We start from the raw sequence: 25656 nt of genomic DNA on the forward strand, positions 1-25656 counted from the left end.
GCTGTGGGGGGATATGCTTACTCTATATAAATATATCAGGGGGGTTAACGTTAGGGAGGGAGAGGAATTATTTAAGTTTAGTACTAATGTAGGCACGAGGACGAATGGGTATAAACTGGATATTAGGAAGTTTAGACTTGAAATTAGACGAAGGTTTCTAACCATTAGGGGAGTGAAGTTCTGGAACAGCCTTCCGAGGGAAGTAGTGGGGGCAAAAGACTTTCCTGGCTTTAAGACAAAGCTTGATAAGTATATGGAGGGGATGTTATGATAGGATTATAATTTGGGCAATTGATCTTGGATTACCACCAGATAGGTCTGCTCAATGATCTGCGGGGAGTTGTTGGATGGCATGGGAACTGAGTTACTGCAGAGAATTCCTTCTTGGGTGCTGGCTGGTGAGTCTTGCCCACATGCTCAGGGTTTAGCTGATCGCCATATTTGGGGTCGGGAAGGAATTTTCCTCCAGGGCAAATTGGCAGTGGCCCTGGAGGTTTTTCGCCTTCCCCTGCAGCGTGGGGCACGGGTCACTTGCTGGTGGTTTCTCTGCAGCTTGAGGTCTTCAAACCAATTTTGAAGATTTCAATAACTCTATCCTGGGATAGGGGTTGTTATAAAATTGGATGGGTGGGGTTCTGTGGCCTGCCTTGTGCAGGAGGTCAGACTAGATGATCAGATTGGTCCCTTCTGACCTATGAGTCTATGAGTCTATGAGTCTATGAGACCTGCTGAGTGACCTGCGAACCGGAAGCTCTGGGGGGCAGTGGCTGTCTCTGTTTTTGTACACTGCCTAGCACAATGAGGCTGGGGTCTCTAGCTGCTACTATAATACAAATAAAAATAAATCACTTCACCTATCTGTGTCTCCTATGACCCTTTATCTGTCTAGTCTAGGCTGTGAGCTCTTAGGGGTAGGAACTCCCTCCCACTGTTTATATAGTGCCTCGCACAATGGGGACCTGATCTTCTTTGGGGCTTTGAGGTGCCACTGTAATACACAGCATATTGTACTTCTATCTACCAAATAGATGGATGTGAGATTTAATGACTTCATGTTTGTGAAGTCATGTGACACCAGCTCAACCACTTCCCTTTTGCCCTAACTGCATAGCAGCACTTTTGTTACCTCATATGGGGGCTTTTTATTTTAATCCCGCAGATTCATGTGATCCTGTCTTGGTCAATAAAATTGTGTTTGATCATTCAAGGGTGCGAAATAGACTGTATATGCACAATGCATTCCTACACTCTGACCCCACCACGGTAACTGATACTTTGATCGAACGGATTATATCTGTCACATTTAAAATCAAATGGATATGTGTTAGACAGATGATCATCTATGGGCGTATCGTTCCTTTGGCTGTTAGCTGAAACACTCACGTATGTGCATGTGTGGCTTTCTTCAACACAGTCACTTCCTGTTGGTAATGAATCTATGGCAACCAGCTTAGTAACTGGAAACACTAGCAACAAATGACTTTTCACACCAAACAGGCAAAAGGGCAGGATTTCTGAAGTCAGGCCAGGTGTGGGATGACAAGATTGGGCACTCTCAATATCTGGTAAGTTCAATATATTCAGTTTCTAGAACCACTGTATCGAAGTAATTGAAGCTACTCAGTAAATGTAATATAATTTATACAAGTCACCTTTGTCTTTTCTTTCCTCTGCCCATGCTGTATCTGTTCTGTGAATAAGAAGGGCTTTTGCTCTTCAGGGCTGTCTGGCCAATATCTTTCCCAAGCACTAAATTCACTGCAACAAAAATTTTTAAATGTTAAATTAAAAGTAAAATTTGAAAACACAAAGTCTAACTTTACACGAATTATTTCATTAATCTGTGTGTGTAAGAATCAGTATGCTTGTAAAGTAATCAATATCCTTGACATTATTTGCTCATTTGCAGACAAAAGTTTTGCAGAGATTATTACGATAATTGTTGCAATCTGTGATCATGTTGCAATTTATGATCCTGTTGTGTGTTTATGTAAAACACCGGTTTGTTAAATAAGAATTTTCTGAAATCTGACCATATTTATCAAAAGAGTAGCCAGATGATAGTCTTTTATTCCAGAGAAGATGAGAGAGTAAAATCCGCAGGTAACATTTTTCAAATGCAGCTAACTATCATAGGAGCTTAAATTCCATTTGCAAATGTAATTTAGGAGCATAGCCCCATTAACTTTCAGTTTGAGAAATTGACCCCATGTATAAATATTTTAAAGTAAAATAAAAAAAATCTAGTTAGAATAGAAGTGTCCTGCTAAATTTGCCCAGGTTACAAGGTAGCTATAGCATTGTAAATCTTAATATGACAGCCACAGAAAAGAAATCTCTTCACTTGTCAAATGTGAGCATGATTTCCTTCTCTTGCTAAAAGGATAACCTGTCATAAAACATGACAGAACAGCTGCAAGATCAAATTATTTCCCCTTAAATACATCACTATAACACGAGTAACAGGCAACATCAATCTAGTGCTACATTCAAAAGCTGTCTTCAAGCTCATTCGGCTATATCAGCTCCAGCTGTGATTTTTGTCATAGCTCACAAAATATGTAGGATTGGGATGGGACAGGATGCAGATGGGAATCATTTTAGGAAGAATGAAGGTGCAGCAGGTGATTCCCCAGGCAGCATAAGCATGAGTCTCTCAGTAGTATTCGAGGGCACTGTCCTATGGAGGACTTGTTTTAAAACAGAAAATTCCCGAAGACTTTTCTAGTTTATTTAATGTTGCTAAGGTGCTGATCACCTTATGTAAAAGTCTGATTCAAAGTCTGTTGAAGTGAATGGAAAGGATCTTATTGACATCACTGGATTGTGGATAGTATAGGGGTGTTAACCACACTGACTTCAGGCCAAATTCAAGTCTGGTGAATTACATTCCACCCACTTAAATCCCCCCTGTAATTTCAACTGAATACCTTAATCTTTAACTCCTGTTGCTCTGCACTGTTAAACAGTTGTTATATTTCACACCAGAAATGGCTGCAGTTCAGTGGTAGGCAAAGTTTTGATTCATTTTTTTTATGTAAAACTCCATTAATAAATATTTTAAAGTCCTTTGGGATCCACTAGAAAATGTAAGTTGTCATTATCATCATTTAACTTGTATATTTGCTTAAAACCTGGTATGCTGTGTTTGTTCATCTCAAACACCAAATTACCACAATTCCATTTTGTAGGTAATTGCTTATGAGGGAATGGAGAATCCAGGAAGATCCTTGTGTACAGAGCACAAGTACTGCAGAGCAGTGACAGCACTAGATAAACTCTCATGCAGCAACTTTGTAACTAATACCGATCTCTTCTCTAGTGGCTCTTACATAGTGCATCCTGCTTGGGTTACCAGACCTCTCATCCCCCAAAGGTAACAAGTTCTTGCTTACGTCTGTCATTTGCTTTGCAAGACTGTTGACGATTGAAAACAAGCCAGGAAGTAAGCCCACTAACTAAAGGAATGCTCTGTGAGACAGGCCTATTGGTGCCAACTGTTCTTTACAAACAACTCCTTTCTCAGATCTGACAAACTCACTACACTTAATACATCCCTTTCCTGGTATTTTTCCATGAAAGGTAGCATGTAAGGTCTCTACTGAAAGCTTGTAACATATCAATACTCATAATCATCATTAGATGTGTGTAAAGGTAATATTTAAGGAATAATTTAACAATATTGAAAACTGTCTTATGGTCTTAAAGTCAGTCACCAGAGAATTGTATAACTGGGTAATAGTCCACTTGAGTGGGAGGGAGTTGTCATCCCTCCCTGGTAGACTGGTGATGTAATACAAGGTTCAATTGTCTAACCATGCCCTATCCTAGAACAGGCATTGGAAAACCATCAAAGCCAACTGCAAACAATCAAAACCACTTGGAAGTAAAAAGAATCAACAATAAAAACGAAAGACTGACTCAGTATAACACAGGATGGAAAAAGACTCCTTGTATCCATTCACTGAGGAGACATGTTGTTGAATGGGGGACAGGTTTCATGAAAAATTGGATCCTGGTTCCTGTGATGCCAGCCAGAGACTGAACTGGGGAGGGGGGAAGGGAACCTACTATATTAGCTAGGAAAAGTAACTATTAATAAAATGTAGGCCCTAGTTTGCATTTTATGATTTGTTTTGTATTTTAACTAGATCACTGTCTCTTGTTTCTAGTGGAGTCTCTCTTCTTTCTTATGATAAAACAAAAGAAGCTTTATTTAAGTGCAGTACATTATACAGAAGTGGTGATTTAGGGTAAAAGTGGTAAACTAGAGCACACTGCTCCTTTGAGGGCAAAGGAGCTGGGATTTCTGAGAGTAGCCAGTACAGGGTCTGGATATCACAGTGGAATGCTTCAAGAGGACTCAGGACACCTCTTGTTAACTTGATCTTAAGGGCAACTAGAGGCTAGTTTCACTTCCAGCATAAGTTAGAGCAACTACTGTTGTAGGTTATCCCAAACCAGGATCACAGTGTGATCCTACCACAACCACCAAACACCCTCCCCCACAGTGGTGTGAGGCGCTGAGGAGCTGTTGGAGTCATGCAAGCAAGGGATTCTCCTACACAGGCAAATCCTCAGCCAGCTCCTTCTGCCTGCTTTGCACCATAGGGATGGAACAAAACAGGTCCAGTAGGACCCTGGATCTGGCCCTTGAAGGTTAATAGAGTGTCTTAATTTGACTCAATGAAGCTGTTTGCTCTCACCACTAACCCTTTTCTTTTTATTCAAGGTGCTCATGGATTGGCCACTGTCCCCATTTTCCTGACACACCATGTAAGGGACTTAAGGTGTGGGAAAAATCAGTGGACATTGCTCATGTTCCTGTTCTAGCAAGAAGGGAATCTGATGGGTTTTATTATCTTGGTACAATAAAGCAGGAGATAGAGGCAAGTGATTATTGGCTCACCTATCTTGTGTAGATATTTTTAATTTACTGTGTCTCCATTACAGTGAGATCTGTTCATTGTAGGAAGTCACCTGGATCACACAGTGGACTCCCTCAGAAGAGATTCACAAAGGGTCAAATTCATGGATTGCAGAATGCCCTCCAGCAGCACCTCTCTGCCACTTGAACCCCTGCTGTGCGTGGAATTGGGTTGAGGGTGGTGGGGGTGCAAAGGTAGATCAGCTGTGCACTGGAGTCCGTGCATCATACAGGGTTTCTATCAGTTCTGATGTAGGCTATTGCATGAAGTCAGGAGGCAAGTCACAAACAGAGCATCTGCATTTGTGATTATACTGTTCCAGTGGATTAAAGACCATATATAGGGGCAGTAGTGTCCAGTGGTCCTGCCCATCCTACTGTACCTATTGAGTAATGGCATACTGTATGAGTCTGCTCAGGATAACAAAGGTATGGGCTGAAATGACACCTGTATGCAGCCTCTATAGCTCACATTCAGCAGCCTCTATGCCTCCTTTGCTGTGCCTTCTCTTCCTGATGTCAGACTTTCTGGTAGCTATTCTAGTCTGCAAGAGGGACTGTTGGCTTGTGGAAAGCGGTGCATGCCCCTTATTCAGAAATCAAGGCAGCTGCTTGTGAGATAAGGACTACCAGCTTGATCTCTTTAGGGAAGCGCTCATTGTAACACTTTGCCTTCCCATTCTTCCACCAGCGCTTATGTTTTTTTGGAACTTCGTTTTGCCCCAGTTGGATCCATCCTGCAAGGTTGCAAGAAGTCTTGGCTCCTTCTGCGAGTCAGGGCTCTCAGCATCTTGCAGGGACAGGCTCTTTGTTTCTGAGCCAGTCATGCTGGGCACTGAGCCATGTTTAGATGAATTTTGTGGTGTTATGGCCAGGGCCCCACCTACTGTTGTGAATAGACAGATAAACATCGATACTGCTGGAAAACTGTTAGTGTGTTATGTATACACTTACGGCTTTATTCCTCTGCAAATCAAGGCACAGCATGTCTTTTCAGAGACACTAGTGAATGATTTAATTCATTAAGTTGTTAACACTTAAAACTTCAAAGAAAAAAGGGCCTATTCTTTTTGAAGAGCAGGGGAGTGGCTTGCTTCACTTGCTGATGCAAAGCTCCTTAACTGTTTTCTAAAAGATAAAATGCCTGGTTACCCAGTATGTAATAGGAAAGTGTCTTTTGCAGTGGAGAAAATACAGGTCCTAGTTGTAGTGGATATGGGGGCGTATTTTACCAAGGCTGCTGAACACAAACATCCCCCTGTAGTTCTTTCCAGCTCTCTAGATGAGAGACTAACATAGCATGTACTGCTTACTGTCACCATTCCTGCTGTCCTAGAGTTCAGGTCTAGTCTAAGATGCCATGGAAGGGACTGCTGACTGCAGTACAAGGTCTTATATTATGTATTACATGGGGAGCTTCCTCATAATTATGTTTTGTTCCTGGTAACAGGGCGAGAGAGGAACTTTCCTGGTAGAGTTCGACAAACCACTTGCATCAGGTGACAAGTATTCAGTATGTGTGCAAAAAACAGCCAGGGATGACATCCTTGAATATGTCAATGGAATGAGGCACTCTATACTCCCTGGAGACAAAGTGCTGGCACCCTGGGAACCAGACCTGGTCAGATATGGCCCTGGAACCATCCTACTGGGCATTGAAACACGGGATCCCCTGAGAGGTAAGAACGGATCCCCTGAAGTGGTAAGAATGAACACTATTTTTGGTATTGCTACTGTAGCAGAAGCATCAGTGAAACTTGCAATGTTTATTTAAAAAATGTATACAGGTTGCAAGGTATGCAGTGGGAACTAGTAACGGATCCTAGAAAGTGCTCCTTAGCAATACCTTGAGCATGAGAGTTAACTTCTAGATTGATCTACCTTCTATTAAGAAAACTGACTTTTTAAATTTGCACCTTCACTATCCACTACATCTAGTCTTTTAGCAGTTATTCAATTTAACTTCCTACTGAAACAAGGGCACCAGCTGTAGGGGAAAGGATAACATGTTCAGTTCCTGAGACTTGATGCACAGGGAAACTGTTTTCAAATGGGGTAGTGTTAAGATTACTCATATCAGAATGCTCAGACGGGCACTGGGTTATTTATACATCCAAGAGCTGATCTGAGCACCCACATGTGGAATTTAGACAGCATAATAATCCACTCATGTTTGACAATTTGGCCCTGTTTGCTTATCAAAATACTGGTAAAATGTTATTAGATTATCATTGCCAAATGTGGCCACAATACCAAAAGTTACCCAGACAATTACCATTTGCGTCTACTTCATGTGGGGACAAATTTTCAAGAAAACGTCTGTGATAGGAAAACAGGTCTGTGACAACAATGGCAAATTCAATAGCTGCTTCCATATCGTACAGTATATGAGGAGGAGGTGTTAGGGTGTTCCTGCTCTCTGACAAAGGTAGAAAACATGTATTAAATTGCTAAGACAAGTCAAGATGCTAGTATTTCCCAACCAGAGCGGTACTGTCTAATGGTATCTTACCTTTTTCTTTTCAATAGCCTCAGAGGATGAAGAAATCATGGTCTGTTTTTGGAATGACAAGAAAGTGAAAGTACCACTAGGTGTAGCCTTATGGATTCCACCAGACACATGGGAAAGGATAGTAGAGATGATTCACATGCCCTTCACCAGTCGATTAAAGCTTACGAACCCCCTCACCACCACTAGCTCTTACACTTCTACTTGCAGACTTCTAAAAGCCCCCATCCATTCATGTGCTTTAGACGATGGGCTAAGTAAGTACAGGTGGCCATGGCCATGGCTATGGCCATTTATCTGCCCCCCTTTCCATGGTCATTGTCACAGTATATGCTGTTCACCAGTCCATGTGGGATGCATCTGCTGCTCCCATCCCAAATTCAGTGCCTGGCGGCCTCTACTATCCACATCTTTGCTCCCTCAAAGAAGCACTAAACAGCAAGAGTCCAATAACAAGCCCACTGCACAACTTCTAGAATTGGAAAGTCCAAAGGAAAATGAACCAGCAGCAGCTGCTACTATTGCTTCTTCCTCCTCCTCCTCCTCCTCCTCCTCCTCTGATTTAGGAAGTGAGGAAGAGATGGGCCTAACGAAGAGCACGGTGGTGGATAGTGCTGTTAATACAGATTCCAGCCTTTTCAAAAAACCCAAACTGAAAGATGCTGCAAGACCTGAGTGGAAATACTGGAAGAGAAACCACGCCAAGTCACATCCTAGGAATCCAGGTATATTTCATCTCTTTCCTTGGTTACTTGTCAACAGGTGCTTCTTCACTGAAAGCATTCTATAACCCTCTTCAGTCTGGCACTGTATCTCATTCAGTGTTAGACTTGAATGCAGGCCTATATTTCTTGCTAGCAGTGACACAGATATACTTGTAAATGTCTAACTTACCTTATTTCAGCATTGGTAGACAAAGTGTGTATGATGCACAGAAAACAGAAAACAAATCTGACAATATGTCATTAATCCTTTAAATACTACCTAGAATTTAAAATAGATTAAATAAATTCATAAATCTTAAATTCATAAAAATGTTATTTTGTAACCCTACTCCCCTTTATAAAAAACAAAGCAAAACTTTGTACTGGGACCTAAACCAGGCATCAGTTAAAAATCTCTTTAATTAATTTCTATAAATGCAAGATCTACACCAAGTTTTGCCCTCTTCATCACATGTAAGGGCTCCTCTTTCATACTTTATCCAGTGGAAAACCACGCAAAAATGGATCAGATTCAGGCATGCGCACACACACATATATATGCACAATGCTAAATTCCTGATCTTCCCCCCAACCCTGCCACATTTTTCATGGTCCATCCACACAATTAACTTTACTTAAGCAACAGATATCCAGAACCAGAAATCGTGCACCTACAAGAGTTCCTTTTAGGTTTAAATTGCACTTTCCTTTCCAAATGACTACAATTTTTTTTCTTTAATGTAAAAGTAAGATTATGTACATTAAATATAGTATCTATATCCCCAGGAATCAGCATTCCCAGCAGCAAGTGTACAAAGGGGAAAGCAGAATCCAGAACCATTTTCTCCTTGGACATGCACCCTGTGGCATCAACCGACCACAGTGCAATGTTTGAAACTATTGAACAGTCTCCGAGAAGACATCTCACACTGAAAGATGTCTTAATCCACCATGATTTCAAGCCATCATTGGGGGTAAGTAATCTATGGTGAAACAGTATTACAGTTAGGTGCCTTGGTTCTTTAAATTGAAGATGTAGTTCTGGATATCAGCTGAAGAAGCAAATGGCCCTGAAGTTACCCTGTTACCTGCTAAACATCTCCCCCCCCCACAGCCCAGCAGCATATCTGTGTTGGGGAGAGAGCTCCTCTTCCAATTCAAGACACAGTTGGGCAGGATCTGAATCCATCTTACAGTTCAAAAAACTAAAACTTGGCATGTAACTAGATGGTGATTCAATGGAGCTTGTAACCTTGGAGACTGAGCCAATGCCCACTGAAGTCATGGGAGCTGGATTAGGGCCAGCAACTCCTACAGGATACTTGATCCTGGGAATGGATGGCTCTGAAATTCAGGACTAATAGAATCCAAACAAGGAGCTCTCCTCCCTTCTACTTCTCCCAGTGCAGCTCTGCACCAGGCTCACTCCATGGAGGGCATTTTATACTGCCCCAAAGCCTGATGCTTGTGGGTAATTTTCTAGAAATCAGTCCTGTAGATCAAATTCTGAAAGAATTTTTTTCCTCCAAAAATAGCAGACAATTTAGAGAGAATGCTGCTCTAGAGTTCAGCTAGAGCAGGGGTCTGCAACTGGTGGCACACAAGCCGATTTTGCCTGGCATGCGGCTGCCAGCTGGGGTCTTAGCCACCGGCCCTGCTCAGCATGCTGCTGGCTGAGTGAACGGAACCCCAGGCTGGCAGGAGGCTGAACGGGGCTGGTGGCCGGGACCCCAGACCAGCGGCAGGCATGCCCCCCGGCTGCCCCCTCACTGCGCTCAGTTTCTACGGCCCCTGAGAGTGAGAGCTGCCGGGGCACGGGGCCCTGACCCTGCTGCGGGAGAGGCGGTGGCTCACACTCCTGGGAACCGCAGAACCTGAGCATGGTGTGGGGGGAGCCAGGGGGCACACAGGGACCGCGTCCCACATGCATCTGCTGCAGGATTCCCCGCGAGGGGAACCACTGGACTACAGCCTGGGCAGGCGTGCCCCTCAGCAGGCGTGCCCCTTGGCTCCCACCTCACCGCACTCGGGTTCTGCGGCTCCTGGAAGTGTGAGCTGCTGCTGCCCCTCCTGCTGCCCCTCCTGCAGCCCCACTCTGCGGGGGAGGGGCTGTGCACGCAGCAGCTCGGCAGCGTGTGCTGCCATCACATACAGCCAGCATCTGACGGGCATGGTAAGGGGAGTCCTGGGGAGGGCAGTCAGGGAGCAGGGGTAGGATTGGAGGGGTTGGGAGTTCTGAGGGCCCTGTCAGGGGGCGGGGAGTGGTTGGATGGGGCATGGGAGTCCCGGGGGTCTGGGGGCAGGAGTGTGGATAAGGGTTGGGGCAGTCAGGGGATAGGTAGGGGGTAGGGTCCTAGGGGGGCAGTTAAGGTGGGGGGTCTCAGGAGGGGCCAGTCAGGGGACAAGGAGCAAGGATGCTTAGAGAGGTGGGTGGGGTTCTGGGGGGCAGTTAGGGGACAAGGAGCGGGGGGGGTTTCTGCCTGGGGCAATCAGGGCGGGGCTAGGGCAGGGCTCTCTCCTCTTTTTTGATTGTTTGAAATACGGTAACCCTAGGTGAGGGGAGAGCCGGGGGACGCACGGGGACTGCCGCCCGCATACATCCACTGTAGCCTGCAGAAGCCCCCGGGGGGCCACCGGGCCACGGCAGGAGGGGTGGGGGGGGCACAGCTACTCCCTGCTAGCAGCACTGCCACCTTTGCAAGGCTGCTGTCCCCCTGCACTGTGCTGGCTCCTCCAGGGTGAGGGCTCGCTGCTGCTGCAAGCGGGATGCTTTGGCTCTCTGGTGCCTCCGGAAGGTGGCTCCTCCCTGCTGAGCTGCCCAAGCCTGGCAAAGTGAGTGGACTCAGGGCAGGGGCCACCTGGGTGGGGTAGAGAGGGGAGGGCTTGCAGGGGGGCTGTGCACCCTCCAGGGGAGTTCAGGGGGCAGGAAGGGGGGAACCTGGTCTGGGTAGTAGCCCCTGGGGTCTATAAAGGCTCATTGGGATCTGCCCCTCAATGAACTGGTGTGCAGGGGGAATTGGGGGGCACAAGGTAGAAGTTTTGCCTAAAGTGCAAAATATCCTTGCACCGGCCCTGCCCCAGGCGTGCGTGCACCCCAGGTTAAACAGTAAAGCACTAAATTGATAAGATCAGCATTTTAATTTAATTTTAAATGAAGCTTCTTAAACATTTTAAAAAACGTGTTTACTTTACATACAACAATAGTTTATAGACTTATAGAGACCTTCTAAAAACGTTAAAATGTATTACTGGCACGCAAAACCTTAAATTAGAGTGAACAAATGAAGACTCGGCACACTACTTAAAGGTTGCCAAACCATGAGCTAGAGGATACAAAATGCATAAACTGAGTCAAGAAGAAAGAAGACTAAAGTCCTAGTTTTCATGCTTCATTTCTCCCAGCCACAGGCCACTCCTTTTTTAGAGAACCTTGGAGAAAATCAAATAGAATGTGAACGCCAGAGAAGAGCCTGCATGGAACAAAAAAGAAAGAAAAAAATCCAGCAGCAGCAGTGGGAGTGTGAAAGAGAACAGCAGGCTGAAGAGAAGTACTACACTGCACAGGAACACCGGAGGTACATCACACAGGTCAAGTATTAGCTACTCTGCATCTTCCCTCTTTTGGTTCTATGGACTTTGACTACAGAGTAAAGCATTGTGCACACTAAACTTAGATGATTTCTATTTTCAAAGGACAAAGCTCTTTCTACTGGTATGTATTCCTTAGAACTGAAACTGAAACATCTTGGAATAGCTGTTCTACACACACACTAGTGTTTTAATTCCAGTGAAGAACTCCTAATGGAAAATATGCACAGTAATTTCAGCTGTTTGAGCAGAATGAGTGTCTAGTTTAAATTAGCAATAAATATCCACAGTGTGCTCTGTTGTAACTGATTTATACCTTTCTTAGGAAACCTCTGTTCATAGGCTTCTCTGAAACAAGTACAAAACTTGAGGCATACTGTACATTAATGGTTAATGGGTAGGTCATGTCAGGTACCCGTTTCTACCAATTTTGAAATAAGGGACTAAAAAAATCATATCCTGCTGGACAGGGCTTGAACACAACCCCCTGCGTCACACACAATTTTTACTGAAGTCAATAGTTTTGCATGTGGGAGGACTGCAGGGTTAGGCCCTGTATTTTTGTAAAGACTATACAGAAACTAATTGAAGAGACTGAGTTGCATCTGTGGCTGGCCATCCTGTTCCCTGTAGTACTGGTGGCAGTAACAGAAGAGATATTCCTTCTCTGATTCACTAAAGATTTAAAGGGTTGACTCAATAGGACATTCCCCAAAAGACACAGGCCCAATTTAACGTCAAACTAATGTTGTGAGATCAAGTTACAATGTGACTGTCCCTAAACACAGTCAAAGCACAGTTCTATCTTGTACTCTAGATGGAGCCTTAAACTACTTGACCATATTCGTTATAAACATACAACTGTAAGTGTCAACTAAAACTTCAGGGTGCGTTTTCAGAAGTGCTCGGCTTTGGCCTAACTTTACTCCCATGGACGTGAATAGTGAAAGTCCCACTGAGTGCTTCTGAAACTCTAGCCTAAGGTTTATTATTTTTAAAACATTTATATTCCAGTGAAGAGTTTATACACATGTAAAACTGCTTCCACTGGGAAAGCTACACCAGGCACGTCTATTTATTTTGAGGATAGGAGAAGAGCAGACAAAAACATTGATTCTTTTCAGAACAATGCTCAACTCACTGGGTTTTTCTTCTCCAGCAACAAGAAACTGCAGCATTTCGAGAATAAAGAGAAGAAGGTAAAAGAACAAGACAGAAAGCAGAATCAGACAATGAAAACAAAGCAACTCGCACAGCAGAGGACAAACCTGAAGATGCAGACCATGGCAGAGGAGGACAGGCAGAAAGGACAGCAAAGACTAGCTCATCTGCAACGAGTCAGGGAGACACATGATGAGAGGGAATTTAATAAGTGTATAGCTGAAGAAATTAAAGAGAAACAATCTCAGGTAAACTACCCATCTATATAGGGTTATTTTTATACAGTGAATAAAGTGTGCCCTCATCATAAAGCTCTCTGCTCTAATGACCTTCACCTCTCCTTTAACCAAACAAAATCTGTAGGTAGCGAGAATAGCTTTATGGATAGTAGTACCACTTTAACCAACTGAAATAAATTCCATTTAGATGGAAATGAGGTAAGTACCTTCACTCTCCTGTCCAGGGGAAGTGTGTCTTTCCATATTAAGTTCCCACTGTGCTGGACTAGAAGCCAACACTCTTGGGGAGAGAGGAACAACAAGTAATCGTACAGAAAACCTGAAAAATTGGAAATTGAGAGAGCAAGCCTCCAGTTTGTTCTCATGGTTTCAAAAAGTCTGTGAACAGGATTTCAGCATGATGATTTCTCTCTTGTAGGAAGCCCGAAGGAGAAGAGTGGAGACCCAGTACAAATTAATGGCAGAAAAGCTCTCTCAAGATGAAAAACAGAAGAGAAAGTAACCAGATAGCACAGAACAAAGGAGATACAAACAACAAATATTTATGTAGAATCCCAACCGCTGTTATGGCTACCATACTTAAAGCTTCCCCCAAATAAAATCTACTGGAACCTTATTAGAATAAGCCAAGTAAAAGTTTGTATATGCATACTAAAACACGTGACATTCATTTTATTCATAGGTGCCCATTCAGCAAGCTACCTGAAGCCTATGAGAAGTCCCACTGACTTCAGTGGGATTACTCGTATTCTTAAATTAAGCACATGTTGAAATGTCTTGCTGAATCAGGGCCACTGAAGTGGGAGTTAATCATGTGTGTACATGTTTTGCTCAAGTGGGATTTAGCTTAATGAAAGTGAAAACTAACAGTACTGGCGAAACTTACTTTTATGTAGCAATAATTGGGCTTAACTTTTTTTTTAAACTGCAACCATGTGCATGTTTTAGCTTGAATTACAGCTCCAGTTTCTTCATTCATACCAGTATGACCAGTTATCAACTACAGTAGTCTACATGGCACACTGTAGCCAGATCCTCAGCTGCTGTAAATTGGCATGAATTTCAAAGGAATTACATTGATTTACACCAGTTGAGGATCGGGCTTTTTACATTCCAGCAATTATAAATAACTTGCATGACTTTAGTCCCTAATTTAAAAAAAAGTAAAAATAATTCTCATCTCAAAGATTAATTTTTATCCTTTATTCCACTGATTGCTTGACTTAAAAATAACCCCAAACTCTGGGTGATATGTCACATAATTGAAATTAAGGCATATTTATACAAACATTCATAATGTCCATGTACACAATGGGCTATAATAGCACTGAGTGTACAATAAGTAGACAAAGTGAGCAAAATAGAAAAGGCCCAGAGAAAGGAAGTTGTTAAAGTGCTAAAGAGAAACAGATATGCATAGCTTGTTATATTAATTCATTAGGAGACCGTAGTACTGTTTTATTCCTTTGATTGAGAGAGAGTGATCATCATATACCGAAAGTTAAATCAATACTTTGTCCTGCATTAACATCCACCACATATGTCTGTTTCACCATATCCTCCGAGGCTGCTGTGACAGAATAGGTGCCGGGGGAAACTTCAATGTAGAGATCCTTGGAAGCCTTTCTAGCCTGAAAGGGGACAAAATAAACGGTAAGTAATACTGTTTAGTTGTCTTACCTAGACAGAAATGGAATTTTTTAGTTTACATAGTTACATTTCAACTAATATATTGACATATTAACATTTTTCAAAATATACTGGCAGGACAGATGTTAGTGGTAGCAAAATGTTTCTGTCCAATACAAAAATTAACAAGCAGTGATTGTAAAAAATTGCCAAATTCAAATCCTTTCATCTTTTTTTTTTTTAGTATACTTAGGTAGAAATTAGCTATCCTCTGTAACACTGGGAAAAATAGGGTTGTCAAAAATAAATATAACTTAAATATGGGAAACACAAATTTAGTAGAAAAAAAATCTTGTTTGGGGTTCTGATGAAGATTCCATATTTTTCAATTTCTGTGGCCAGAAGCCATAGCAATTTGTTCCTAAAACTGCTTCAGCAAATTAGCCTTTGGAAAATGTAAAGTATTCCTCTTCTTCCCACTGACCATTAAGCCTACTGCGTCAGAATTTTGTACCTCTCCACCAACTCAGTGCAATGACTGACACCCACAACCAAAATTAACTTTCCACGGTTGCAGCAGATAGTGTGTTCAGTAGTTAGCATCTTTAAAGAGAATTCTGAAACACCACATGACCTCCTCCCACAGTGGAATTTTCTAGGCCAGAACCTTGACTGCGATATAGTCCCACTGCACCACAGCAGGCTCAAAGTTACGCCTGCCTGGCTTTGCTCCAGTACAGGAAAGGTGCCAGAAGTACACCAAGGTGTGGCTGAAGGACTGCTTGACTGTTACTGCTGGTATAAGTTAGAGAATGCCTAAAACAATTTAATCATCCACTCACAATTCCTCACAAATTTTGCATCCATCCAAAATCCAAACATGGGTCACCTTCAATAGGCATGTGCCAAAATTTCACAGTCTGGCTTCCATTTTGTGTGTGCACAAACACCTGCGTTTGTGTGTGTTCATTCTAGCACTCAGACCTATATGCAGTGGTGGTAGATTTTGCACATGTACATTCTATCATATGTGAAGGCAGGTAAGAGGGCAAAATATTTTTTGCATTATCCTTAAAACTTTTCACTTGACTATAAATAGAAGGAGCTAGAATTTTTATTCATTGATTAGATTAAGTAACTCCAAATACTAACAAGTTGCTTGAGGGTTTCAGCTGGATTTGACACTGGAGAGGTTTCATTTTTCTGGAAAAGAAGAGGAAAGCTGCTAGTCATTAAATTCCTTAACCTGTCAGTTTTGGATTTTCTTTAGTGTCTCACTTTGGGATCTCTTTCATCATCAGTTAGTGTTTAGCTTATGCCCTAAAGCATATTTTTCCAAATAAGTATCTTGTTATACTGGGTCAGAAAGACTGCAGGGGAATTTTGATATAATTGGATTAAAAAAAAATCATGGAAACATGATGTTTGGCAAAACCTAAATTTGGCTAAATGTGTATTTTGGTCCAAAATGTACCTGGTGAAGTTCCTGTAAGCAGCCTTTCCAATAAGGGAGGGCACGAGAAAGATGGCGTAGTCTTGTGTCAAAATGCAGAAAGTTCTAAAACTCTAAATTTATGCTATACAGCACCTAAAACATTAAAACTGGATCTTGAGAAAAACTCAGATCACTTTAGTCCTTCATTGGAGTCCTAACTGTATTAAAATAATAAAAAAAATGATCCCAATATGAATCTCACAATCTGCTGTAGCAAGGGGGTAAATTAAGCCAGTCTGGCAAGCTGAATCACTGAATGTTGTTGGTTCCACTGTTCAGTTTACCCCTACAACATGACACATTATTATGGAGTGTGCTGCAAGGACCTAGGGTAGGAAAATTATATAAATGGCAGGAAAGATTAGTGGTAAAAATATGAAAACAAAAGTAGGTGAGACATCTTTGATCATTGGTAAAACTAAGAATGCTTGTTAATAACACTCTGGGTGAGAAATGGAAGCTCTGAGTACACTGACAAAGTCTGAATTATAGTCTTTATTCAAAAATCAGTTTTAGACCTTTCACTCTTCTGACAGTCAAACAGTCATGCTTTGGCAGCTGCGCCCCTTTCTGGTGCTGTTGTCCCCACGGAATTAGTCTCCTTCAGCCAAAATAGCTAATAAATTCTGTGTCACTGTATTATTACTATTGTTATTAGAAATGCAGGATAGGACTGCTGCAATGTGAGGACAATAGGGTGAAAGTGCCTTGGAAGTTGAATGTGTCTTACACTGCAGTGTGCCATACGGCCATGCAGAAACCTGCATTTAGAATCCTGTTCCTTTGGTATGCAAGGATTGGGAATACAACACAAACAACACACACAGCCCTGGAAAGGGAGCACTTGAAGGAGTGACTACCTTCTTCTTACTACCAGGCATTTGGAGTGACACTGCATGTGTCTCTTCCCACCCCCTCAGTTAGAGGGAAAGATCATCTCTCTCTAGATTCTTATATTGGCACCACTGGCACTCATCACTGTAGTATCTGAGCACTTGAACTGAAACTCAGATTAGTGTGACAAAGGGCCTGGAGAGGCGGCAGGCACAGGGGATCCCTGAGAACATTATGCAGACATTTCCATGTCTTGGATGAGGAAAAGAATGAAATTAAACATGAGCACCTCTTGTTCCAATGTCTGTAACAAGTTTTCTGCTGCTTGTCTGCTGTGATATCTGCAGATGTGTTTAATTTCATTCTCTTGGCATCTACTTGCTGGCACATAGCTATAATATTTCTGGAAAACAGTTAAAGCAAAGAGGATTACATAGCCAAACATCACAACCACACCTAAGAAATCCCTACTTTCACAGTGAAAACTAAAGAGCGGAAATGCACTGTTGACCTTTTGAATTAAATCAGCTGATCTGTTCCCATGTTAGAAATGGAACTATACCCTGAAGCATCAAGTGACTAGAAACCAACCCCTTCAAACAAAGTACTTGAGAATGACTCTACTGCCATCTGTTGTTCCCACTCAAACAAAACACATGAAACTTGTAGATTTGCTCTTTTGGGTTCCTAGATGGCGAAAGTAAAAAGTTCAATTTTGCTTATTTCTCTATCTGATCAGACACGTGGCCAGTATACATTTTTGTTTCCAATTCCACTATCTTGCTTTACTCCTTTAGGTTACAAATGGAAGCAGTTTACATTTGGCAATTGGTTAGTCTAATTGTTTTGTTTATATTGCACACGTGCCCAAAATTACATAAAAATAGAAGAAGAGCTACACTGACATAATGGATAATATGTCACATATTGCATCATAAAAGTCAGGGTGGATCTTGCTGTAGTTAAGTTTGGGAGAAAAACTTTTGACATTAGGTAAAATTTTCCAAAAAGTGCTTACATGACTTAACAGCCTAAGCCCCATTTTCAAAAAAGTGACTTAGTCACTTAGGAACCCAAGTTCCACTGATTTTCAACTACACTTATAGACTTTGAAAATCTGACCCTAGAATTCATGGGTAAGAGAATCCCCCCTCCCAAAATTATGATCTTGGAGAGCACATAGGACAGCACAGTCTAGTAGACTGAGCATGAAGAATGGAAGCCAATGACTCTCATTCCCATCCCAACTCTGCTACTGAGTCCATTGAGATGCAGCAAGATTTAGGGTCTTGCCCAATTTCCTCTCTTGTAACATAGAGATGATAACTTCCTGTCCTGACTGATGGTTGACTAGTGTTGACACGATGCTTTGAAATTATAAAAGGTACTGTCCAAAACAAAACTACTTTAGTGGCCTGAATGTCTGTATACCATTGGAAGCAATTGTGTCTTTAGCAAGGGCACTTTACAAGGGTAAATAGTGGTTAACAAGATTTATCTAGCACAGGTAAGATTTATGCAGTGGATGGCTCCTCCATTTGAAGTTTCGCTTTCTGCCCATAACTACCCCATAATCAAACTTTTCTTCCAGCTGAGAGGAAGAAATGGGCAGCCGCCTTAGGCCGTGACTCCATTACAATTCCATCGATGCTCGTAACAGTGGGAATGCTAGTACAGGCCAGGTGGTGGTAGTGTACATATTATCTAACTCAACTCAGAGCAGGTTTAAAAGACAGTGGTAAAAATGCATCAGTCTAAACTTGCTCTCACACAGATACCATGCTGAGGGCGGGAGATGTTCCCAGATTTCTTGTTTTAGACAAGGCCCCAGAAGCCACTACCAAAGCTCTTACTGATCAACTTGTGAGGTTGCTCTGAATCTCTAATTCATTTCTAGTTTTCCTAACAGCAATGGAACTGAGCCATTAACAGCCACAACATTGGGATATTTCCCTCCATCCCTCCCAACATAAAATTTACCTCACACTCCTTTGTGGTTCGACTCATGAACTCCACTACTGAAGCAAATGCTGCATTGAGACGTTCAGAATCTTCTTCCTGTGATTAGACACATTTGTATAGGTCATTATGTCATTTTATTTGGTTCAAAGCAAAAACCCGATGAGGTTCCTCTGCAGCTTATGCCTTGTTTATTTAATTCATAAAAATCAGTCCAGTTGGACATTACTGCAGTGATGCTAGCAGCTTAAACAACAAAATCTTGATTAGTTCTGATGGTTTTCTCCACAGTGAAACTGAACCATCTGTAGGCTACGAGAGTATGTCTACACTACGAGATTATTCCGATTTTACATGAACCGATTTTGTAAAACAGATTGTATAAAGTCAAATGCATGCTGCCACACAAAGCACAATAATTCGGTGGTGTGCGTCCATGTACCGAGGCTAGTGTCGATTTCTGGAGCGTTGCACTCTGGGTAGCTATCCCGTAGCTATTACATAGTTCCCCCAGTCTCCCTCGCCCATTGGAATTCTGGGTTGAGATCCCAATGCATGATGGTGCAAAAACAGTGTCGCGGGTGATTCTGGGTAAATGTTGTCACTCATTCCTTCCTCCGTGAAAGCAATGGCAGACAATCATTTCACGCCCTTTTTCCCTGGATTGCCCTGAGCTGCATGCCATTCACAGAGGGTGCCCCTGCAACAACCCCACTCATTGCTTCCCTCCTCCCCCAACCCTCCTGGGCTACCATGGCAGTGTCCCCCCCCATTTGTGTGATGAAGTAATAAAGAATGCAGGAATAAGAAACACTGAGTTTTTAGTAAGATAAAATGAGGGGGAGGCAGCCTCCAGCTGCTATGATAGTCCAGGCAGTACAGAATCTTTTCTTTAGACATTAAAGGGGGGTGGGAGGCTGATGGAACTCAGCCCCCAGTTGCTATGATGAGGATGGTTACCAGCCGTTCTGTACCATCTACCGGGAATGACCGGGAGTCATTCCTATTTTTACCCATGCACCCCCAACCAACCTCACCTGAGGCCAGCCAGAAGCACTCACGGATTGATGACAAGGACGACTATCAGTCCTTTTGTATGGTACCATCTGCCACTGGGGAGGGAAGAAGATGCTGCTATTCAGTGCCGCAGCACCCTGTCTACCAGCAGCAGCAGTCAAGAAATGATTTTTTTCCCTTTTCTTTCATGGGGCGGGGGAAGGGGGGTAAATTGACGACATATACCCTGAAACACCCCGGACAATGTGTTTGACCCTACAGGAACTGGGAGCTCAGCCAAGAATGCAAATACTTTTCGGGGGCTGTGGGATAGCTGGAGTCCTCAGCACCCCCTTCCTCCCTCCATGAGTGTCCATTTGATTCTTTGGCTTTCCGTTATGCTCATCACACAGCACTGTGCTGTGGCCTTTGTCTATCATAGCCTGGAGATTTTTTTCAAATGCTTTGTCATTTCGTCTTCTGTAACGGAGCTGTGATAGAACAAATTTGTCTCCCCATACAGCGATCAGATCCAGTATCTCCCGTACGGTCCATGCTGGAGCTCTTTTTGGATTTGGGACTGCATCGCCACCCGTGCTGATCAAAGCGCCACGCTGGGCAAACAGAAATGAAATTCAAAATTTTGGGAGTCTTTTCCTGTATACCTGTCTTCCTGTCCAGTGCACCCGAGTTCAGATTGCTGTCCATAGTGGTCACAATGGTGCACTATGGGATACCGCCTGGAGGCCAATACCATCGATTTGCGGCCACACTAAGCCTAATCTGATATGGCAATACTGATATCAGCGCTACTCCTCTCGTCGGGGAGGAATACAGAAACTGGTTTAAAAAGCCCTTTATATCGATATAAAGGGCCTCGTTGTGTGGACGGCTGCAGCGTTAAATCAGTTTAACGCTGATAAATTCGGTTTAAACGCATAGTGTAGACCAGGCCTTACTATGTGTTACATAGCCAATTAAAAACTATGCCACACCGGCTTTACTCTATCCTTGATAACACATCAGAGGCAATAAAGACTTTTACTGTATGATTCCATTCAGTCAACCCACTGCTTCACTATGTGAAACAATTACCTGACTTCAGTCTCTCTCAAAGCACTGAGTTAGATACTAATTTATTTGTTAAATAGCCTTGAAGATTTCATGCTGGCTTTGGACTGTTTACCAAGCTTGACTTTGCACTAAGGGATATTAAAGCATCCTCATGTGTTATAGCTAATTAAAATGTAAACACTACATGTCTAAGTCCTACACATATGGGACATGGGATACAGTCCATCATTAAGGATATGACTATAATTAAAACACTGCAGCAGTACCGCTGCAGTGCTTCAGCATAGACACTCACAATAACGGGAGGGGTTCTCCCATCTCTGTAGTTAACCCTCCCCCCAAAGAGACGGGAGCTAGGTCAATGGAAAGGTAGGGTTGATGGAAGAATTCTGTCTACTCCCAGAGCTAGGTCAGCATTGCTATGTCTTTCAGGTGGATTTTTCACATCCCTGAGAGATGCAGCTATACCAATGTAAGTTTTCAGTATAGACCAGCCTTAGGCCTCGTCCAGACTAGGGGAGGAAAATCGATCTTAGATACGCAACTTCAGCTACGTGAATAACGTAGCTGAAGTCGAATATCTAAGATTGAATTACTCACCCGTCCAGACGGCACGGGATCGATGTCCGCGGCTCTCCGTGTCGATTCCGGAACTCCGTTCGGGTTGATGGAGTTCCGGAATCGATGTAAGCGCGCTCGGGGATCGATATATCGCGTCTAGACTAGACGCGATATATCGATCCCCGAGCAATCGATTTTAAGCCGCCGATACGGCGGGTTAGTCTGGACGTGGGCTTAGATATAAAATTTCTTTGAAACTGGGTTTCACCAGTATTAGTTTATATTCACTGGTATTTTCAATCCTACAACTTTCTCAAAATAAATCTTTTTCATTACATTCAATTTGCCTCCATTTCAAAGGGTCTACAATATCTGAACAATTGCAGTCAACATGTCACCTTCAAAGCTCAAGGTTAGCAGTGTCCTGATGTGGGGCAATACTCAGTCAGCAAGTCAGGCTGCGATGCTTTTGCAGTCCTCTCTGTCTTATATTGATTTCACAACTTATACAGCAGCCTGACAACTCCACATGGTAGAAAAACTAGGGGAGTCAACTCACTGTGACCATGTTGAATGAGTTTCAGTAGAGTATGATCACTCCCTGCATGAGCAATAGAGAAAATATCACCTTGTTCCAATTTAAGTGTCTGCAGATATATACAGAAAATCTATTTAAGTTATTCAGGGAAGGGCTCAGTCTCCTTACCTGTCTGTAAGGTGTTATATGATTCTCTATCACTATAAATTCAACACAACCACCACCAGTAAGTGCTTAGTTTGAGAACATTGGTTAAAGTATTTTTCATATTTAAAAAAATTAAAACCATAGTTAATAAGCTGAAGTACAAATTACTGTAATATATTAGCATCAATTCATCCATTACTAAAATACAGATACCTGCAGGGCTAGATGTGACAGATGTTTAATGGCACACAATTTCAGGCAGGAACGAAATACTACCTTACACAATTGAAATTTCAGGGGGATTTTTAGGGAGCTAACACCATTGTGTAAGACTGGGATTTGGCTACTTAAAGCATTATTGCGCTGTAGGCAAGTTAGCCTGCATTACTCTGGAGGGAGTTTATGGTGACGGAGTAAAACATGATTTGCATGTGCTGAGCAAGTCATCCAGATACCCAAAGGATTATAGAGAGAGGTTTTAAAGAGACTTGTGCTCTCAAGTCACTTAGGTGCTTTTGAAAATCCTAGCCATAGTTAACATGCACTGACTCCTTACAATATTTATTCTTAAAAGCTATGGGCATAGGACCAAAATTCAAAGGGTGCCCTTACTTAAATCTCAGTATATCACTTAACAGTGGACCTTTTTCCTCAACAAAGGCTCAACTGCTCACTTTATTTTTCAAATCATCTTGGTCATATTAAGCAATTTGCAGGTGTGTTACATTGTCATATACAATAACTGCATATTTTAGATCCCTAAAGTGCTTTGAAGATAAAAAGAAAATTGTATGTGCCAAGTGTCTATACATTATATTAAATTTAGCTATTAATACAGAAAGACTACAGAACTATTAAGCAAAAATGCTATTCAACAGATGTGCAAACACAAGGGACTAGAGGTGGGATCTATGTTGAACCCAGGGCCAGCTCTGTTTTGCAAGAGCTGTCTGCCAAGACTTTATGGGGCTTCCCAACTTCCTCTGACCTGTAACTTAGGGCTTATCTACACTTACATTTTATAGCACTCTAATTGCTGACTGGGGGGGGCAGGCGGGGTGACAAAAATCACCGTCTGAGCACAAGTCTACACTCGTGCTTTAAAAAGCAGTAGAGTCCTGTGGCACCTTATAGACTAACAGATGTATTGGAGCATGAGCTTTTGTGGGTGAATACCCACTTCGTCAGACGCAACATTCACCCACAAAAGCTTATGCTCCAATACGTCTACAAGGTGCCACAGGACTTCGCTGCTTTTTACAGATCCAGACTAACACAGCTACCCCTCTAATAGTGCTTTAAAGTGCTCAAACAGGCTCCGAGCACTGCGAGCCACAGACCGGGAGGAATTGTGGTTTTCAGACACTGACCACAGGCTCCGGCCAGCTCACTTTGCGCCGCTTGGCCCGTTCCAGGACTTCTTGAGCCAGCCCTGCTGTGCACTGAGCGATGCCACAGGTCCACCTAGCTGGCCGGCTGCTTGCCATTCCTCGGGCCCTGGCTGGAGAGACACAGGCAGACTCATCAGAATAGCCCCCTAGCTGGCTCAGGGGGAGCCAGAGCCCGGCGGTGGGAAGTGGGGGCCAGCTCCCCTGAGGCTGTCTGTGCTGTAGGCTCAGTGGGGCAGGGCATGGGCCTTGCCAGGCAGCCATCAACCAACAGCCCCAGAGGCAGGCAGGGCTGGGACGCTCCCTGGGGCTAGTGCCGAGGGGCCGCTGCACACACTGCCCCACAGGGCGGTGGGGGTGGGCACAGCCTCGGGCCGCCCAGCAGCGGGCGGCGTCACTCACCGTGTCTCGGGGCAGCAGGGCGGCTGGCTGCACAGCTCCAGGCGGGCAAGGAGCAGCGCCTCCCTCCCCGCGCTTATCAAGGCTCCGCTAGCTGCAGAGGCTGGTACCGACCGCAGGCTGGGGCGCCGCGGCTGCAGCTGCTGCTTCCCTCGCTCCACGCGGGCCGCGCCTGCGGCTGGAACACGGACAGTGCATCACAATGCGCGTGCGCTGAATGGCCGCCGCGCGCTGCTTGCACGGGGCTGCTTCTGCCTCTCGGCTGTCTAGGGGCAGCTCTCCCGGTTCTATAGCACGGGCTGTGCCTAGGGGACAGCGCTCCCCGGGCCCCGCAGCGGGGCTTGGCCAACCCCGTGCGGCTCCCGGGGCGATGCACCCTCCCCTGCAGCGGGAGGGAGGGGTCCCCCCTTAGGGTCAGGAGTACAAGAGTGGCTGAACTTCAGTTTCTTAGCCCGCTCCCCCCCCGCATATTAACGTTATGAACGTCCCCAAGGCAACCCCAAGCAGATTATAACCCCTGCTAGGTAAAGTTCCTTGAAATTGCTTTAATCCTCTTTGTCAAGTGCAGGTCTCCTCCTATTGGCTCTAAATCAGTGGTTCTGAACCAGGGCCGGCTCCAGGCACCAGCCCAGCAAGCAGGTACTTGGGGTGGCCAAGGGGAAGGGGTGGCACGTCTGGCTCTTCGGTGGCAATCTGGCGGCAGGTCTCTTCCTCCATCTTGGAGCGAAGGACCTGCTGCCGAATTGCCGCTGACTGAAGTGCTGGCGGTAGAGCTGATTGCGATGACGGCTTTTTTTTGTTTGTTTTTTTGCTGCTTGGGGCGGCAAAAACCCAGGAGCCGGCCCTATTCTCAATCAGGGGTACATGTACCCTGGGGGACCCAGAGGTCTTCTGGAGGGTACATCAACTCATCTAGAGATTTGCCTAGTTTTACACCAGGCTACATAAAAGGCATTAGTGAAGTGAGTACAAACTAAAATTTCATACAGAGACTTGTTTATGCTTTTCTATATGCTATACACTGAAATCTAAGTACAATATTTACATTTCAGTTGATTTATTTTATAATTATATGGTAAAAATGAGACTGTAAACCATTTTTCAGTAATAGTGTGCTGTTACACTGTTGTATTTCTATGTCTGATTTTGTAAGCCCGTATTTTTAAGTGAGATGAAACTTAGGGTATGCAAGACAAATCCGACTCCTGAAAGGGGTACAGTAGTCTGGAAAAGTTGCTCTAAGTGACTCCAGATGAAATGTGTCCTGTTTACAAATAAAATGATTCTTTTAGTTTGTCAGATCTGGGCTCCAAGAGCCAAGCAGGGCTCCTTCCATCTCCTACATCATCCACAATTTTGTAGACAAGCCTGTATTTGAAGATACACAAGCTGGAACAGAATCTACAGCTCAATCAGTAATAGCAGCATTGAGTCTGCAAGGTGAACAGTAGTTAGAAAAGCAGTAAAAAAGTTAGTTTTGTCATTAAAATTAGGTGAGACAGTACACA

The 25656-nt window shown here is 43.5% G+C and overlaps 2 protein-coding genes across 9 annotated transcripts; one reads left to right on the forward strand and one right to left on the reverse strand.

Annotated features, from left to right (window-relative positions):
* Positions 1-1476: 1476 nt before the first annotated feature.
* C4H11orf16 (chromosome 4 C11orf16 homolog) lies at positions 1477-14219 on the forward strand. The gene is made up of 9 exons (XM_030560410.1): positions 1477-1565; positions 3192-3376; positions 4733-4889; positions 6378-6606; positions 7457-8161; positions 8927-9114; positions 11543-11715; positions 12888-13137; positions 13547-14219. The coding sequence occupies exons 2-9, from the start codon at positions 3210-3212 to the stop codon at positions 13628-13630; spliced, it is 1953 nt and encodes a 650-aa protein (XP_030416270.1). The 5' UTR covers positions 1477-1565; positions 3192-3209; the 3' UTR covers positions 13631-14219.
* AKIP1 (A-kinase interacting protein 1) lies at positions 9043-24636 on the reverse strand. 8 transcript variants are annotated; one of them, XM_030560413.1, is made up of 9 exons: positions 24152-24607; positions 23732-23862; positions 19067-19144; positions 17376-17489; positions 15910-15960; positions 14624-14759; positions 13335-13447; positions 11543-11610; positions 9043-9115 (listed from the first exon to the last, which is right to left on the reverse strand). In XM_030560413.1, exons 2-8 carry the CDS (start codon positions 23846-23848, stop codon positions 11581-11583), a joined length of 639 nt encoding a protein of 212 aa, XP_030416273.1. In that variant the 5' UTR covers positions 23849-23862; positions 24152-24607; the 3' UTR covers positions 9043-9115; positions 11543-11580. The 8 variants fall into 8 exon arrangements, with proteins under 8 accessions (XP_030416273.1, XP_030416277.1, XP_030416276.1 ...); XM_030560417.1 differs by lacking the exon at positions 13335-13447 and having other exon boundaries at positions 9047-9115; positions 24152-24601; XM_030560416.1 differs by lacking the exons at positions 9043-9115; positions 13335-13447 and having other exon boundaries at positions 11368-11610; positions 24152-24599.
* Between the last annotated feature and the right edge of the window lie 1020 nt (positions 24637-25656).

This window comes from Gopherus evgoodei, chromosome 4 (assembly GCF_007399415.2).
Source record: "Gopherus evgoodei ecotype Sinaloan lineage chromosome 4, rGopEvg1_v1.p, whole genome shotgun sequence".
In the NCBI taxonomy this organism is placed as follows: Eukaryota; Metazoa; Chordata; order Testudines; family Testudinidae; genus Gopherus; species Gopherus evgoodei.

Excerpts from the sequence above, each read along its gene's own strand:
- C4H11orf16 (XM_030560410.1), top strand. The coding sequence starts at position 3,210 with ATGGAGAATCCAGGAAGATCCTTGTGTACAGAGCACAAGTACTGCAGA. Across the intron at positions 3,377-4,732 it reads AGACCTCTCATCCCCCAAAG|GTGCTCATGGATTGGCCACT; the intron begins GTAACAAGTTCT and ends TTTTTATTCAAG. Across the intron at positions 9,115-11,542 it reads ATTTCAAGCCATCATTGGGG|CCACAGGCCACTCCTTTTTT; the intron begins GTAAGTAATCTA and ends CATTTCTCCCAG.
- AKIP1 (XM_030560411.1), bottom strand. The coding sequence starts at position 23,848 with ATGGCAAGCAGCCGGCCAGCTAGGTGGACCTGTGGCATCGCTCAGTGC. Across the intron at positions 17,490-19,066 it reads GAACCACAAAGGAGTGTGAG|AAATATTATAGCTATGTGCC; the intron begins GTAAATTTTATG and ends ACTGTTTTCCAG. Across the intron at positions 13,448-14,623 it reads AAGTATTGATTTAACTTTCG|GTTTTCTGTACGATTACTTG; the intron begins GTATATGATGAT and ends CCAATTTTTCAG.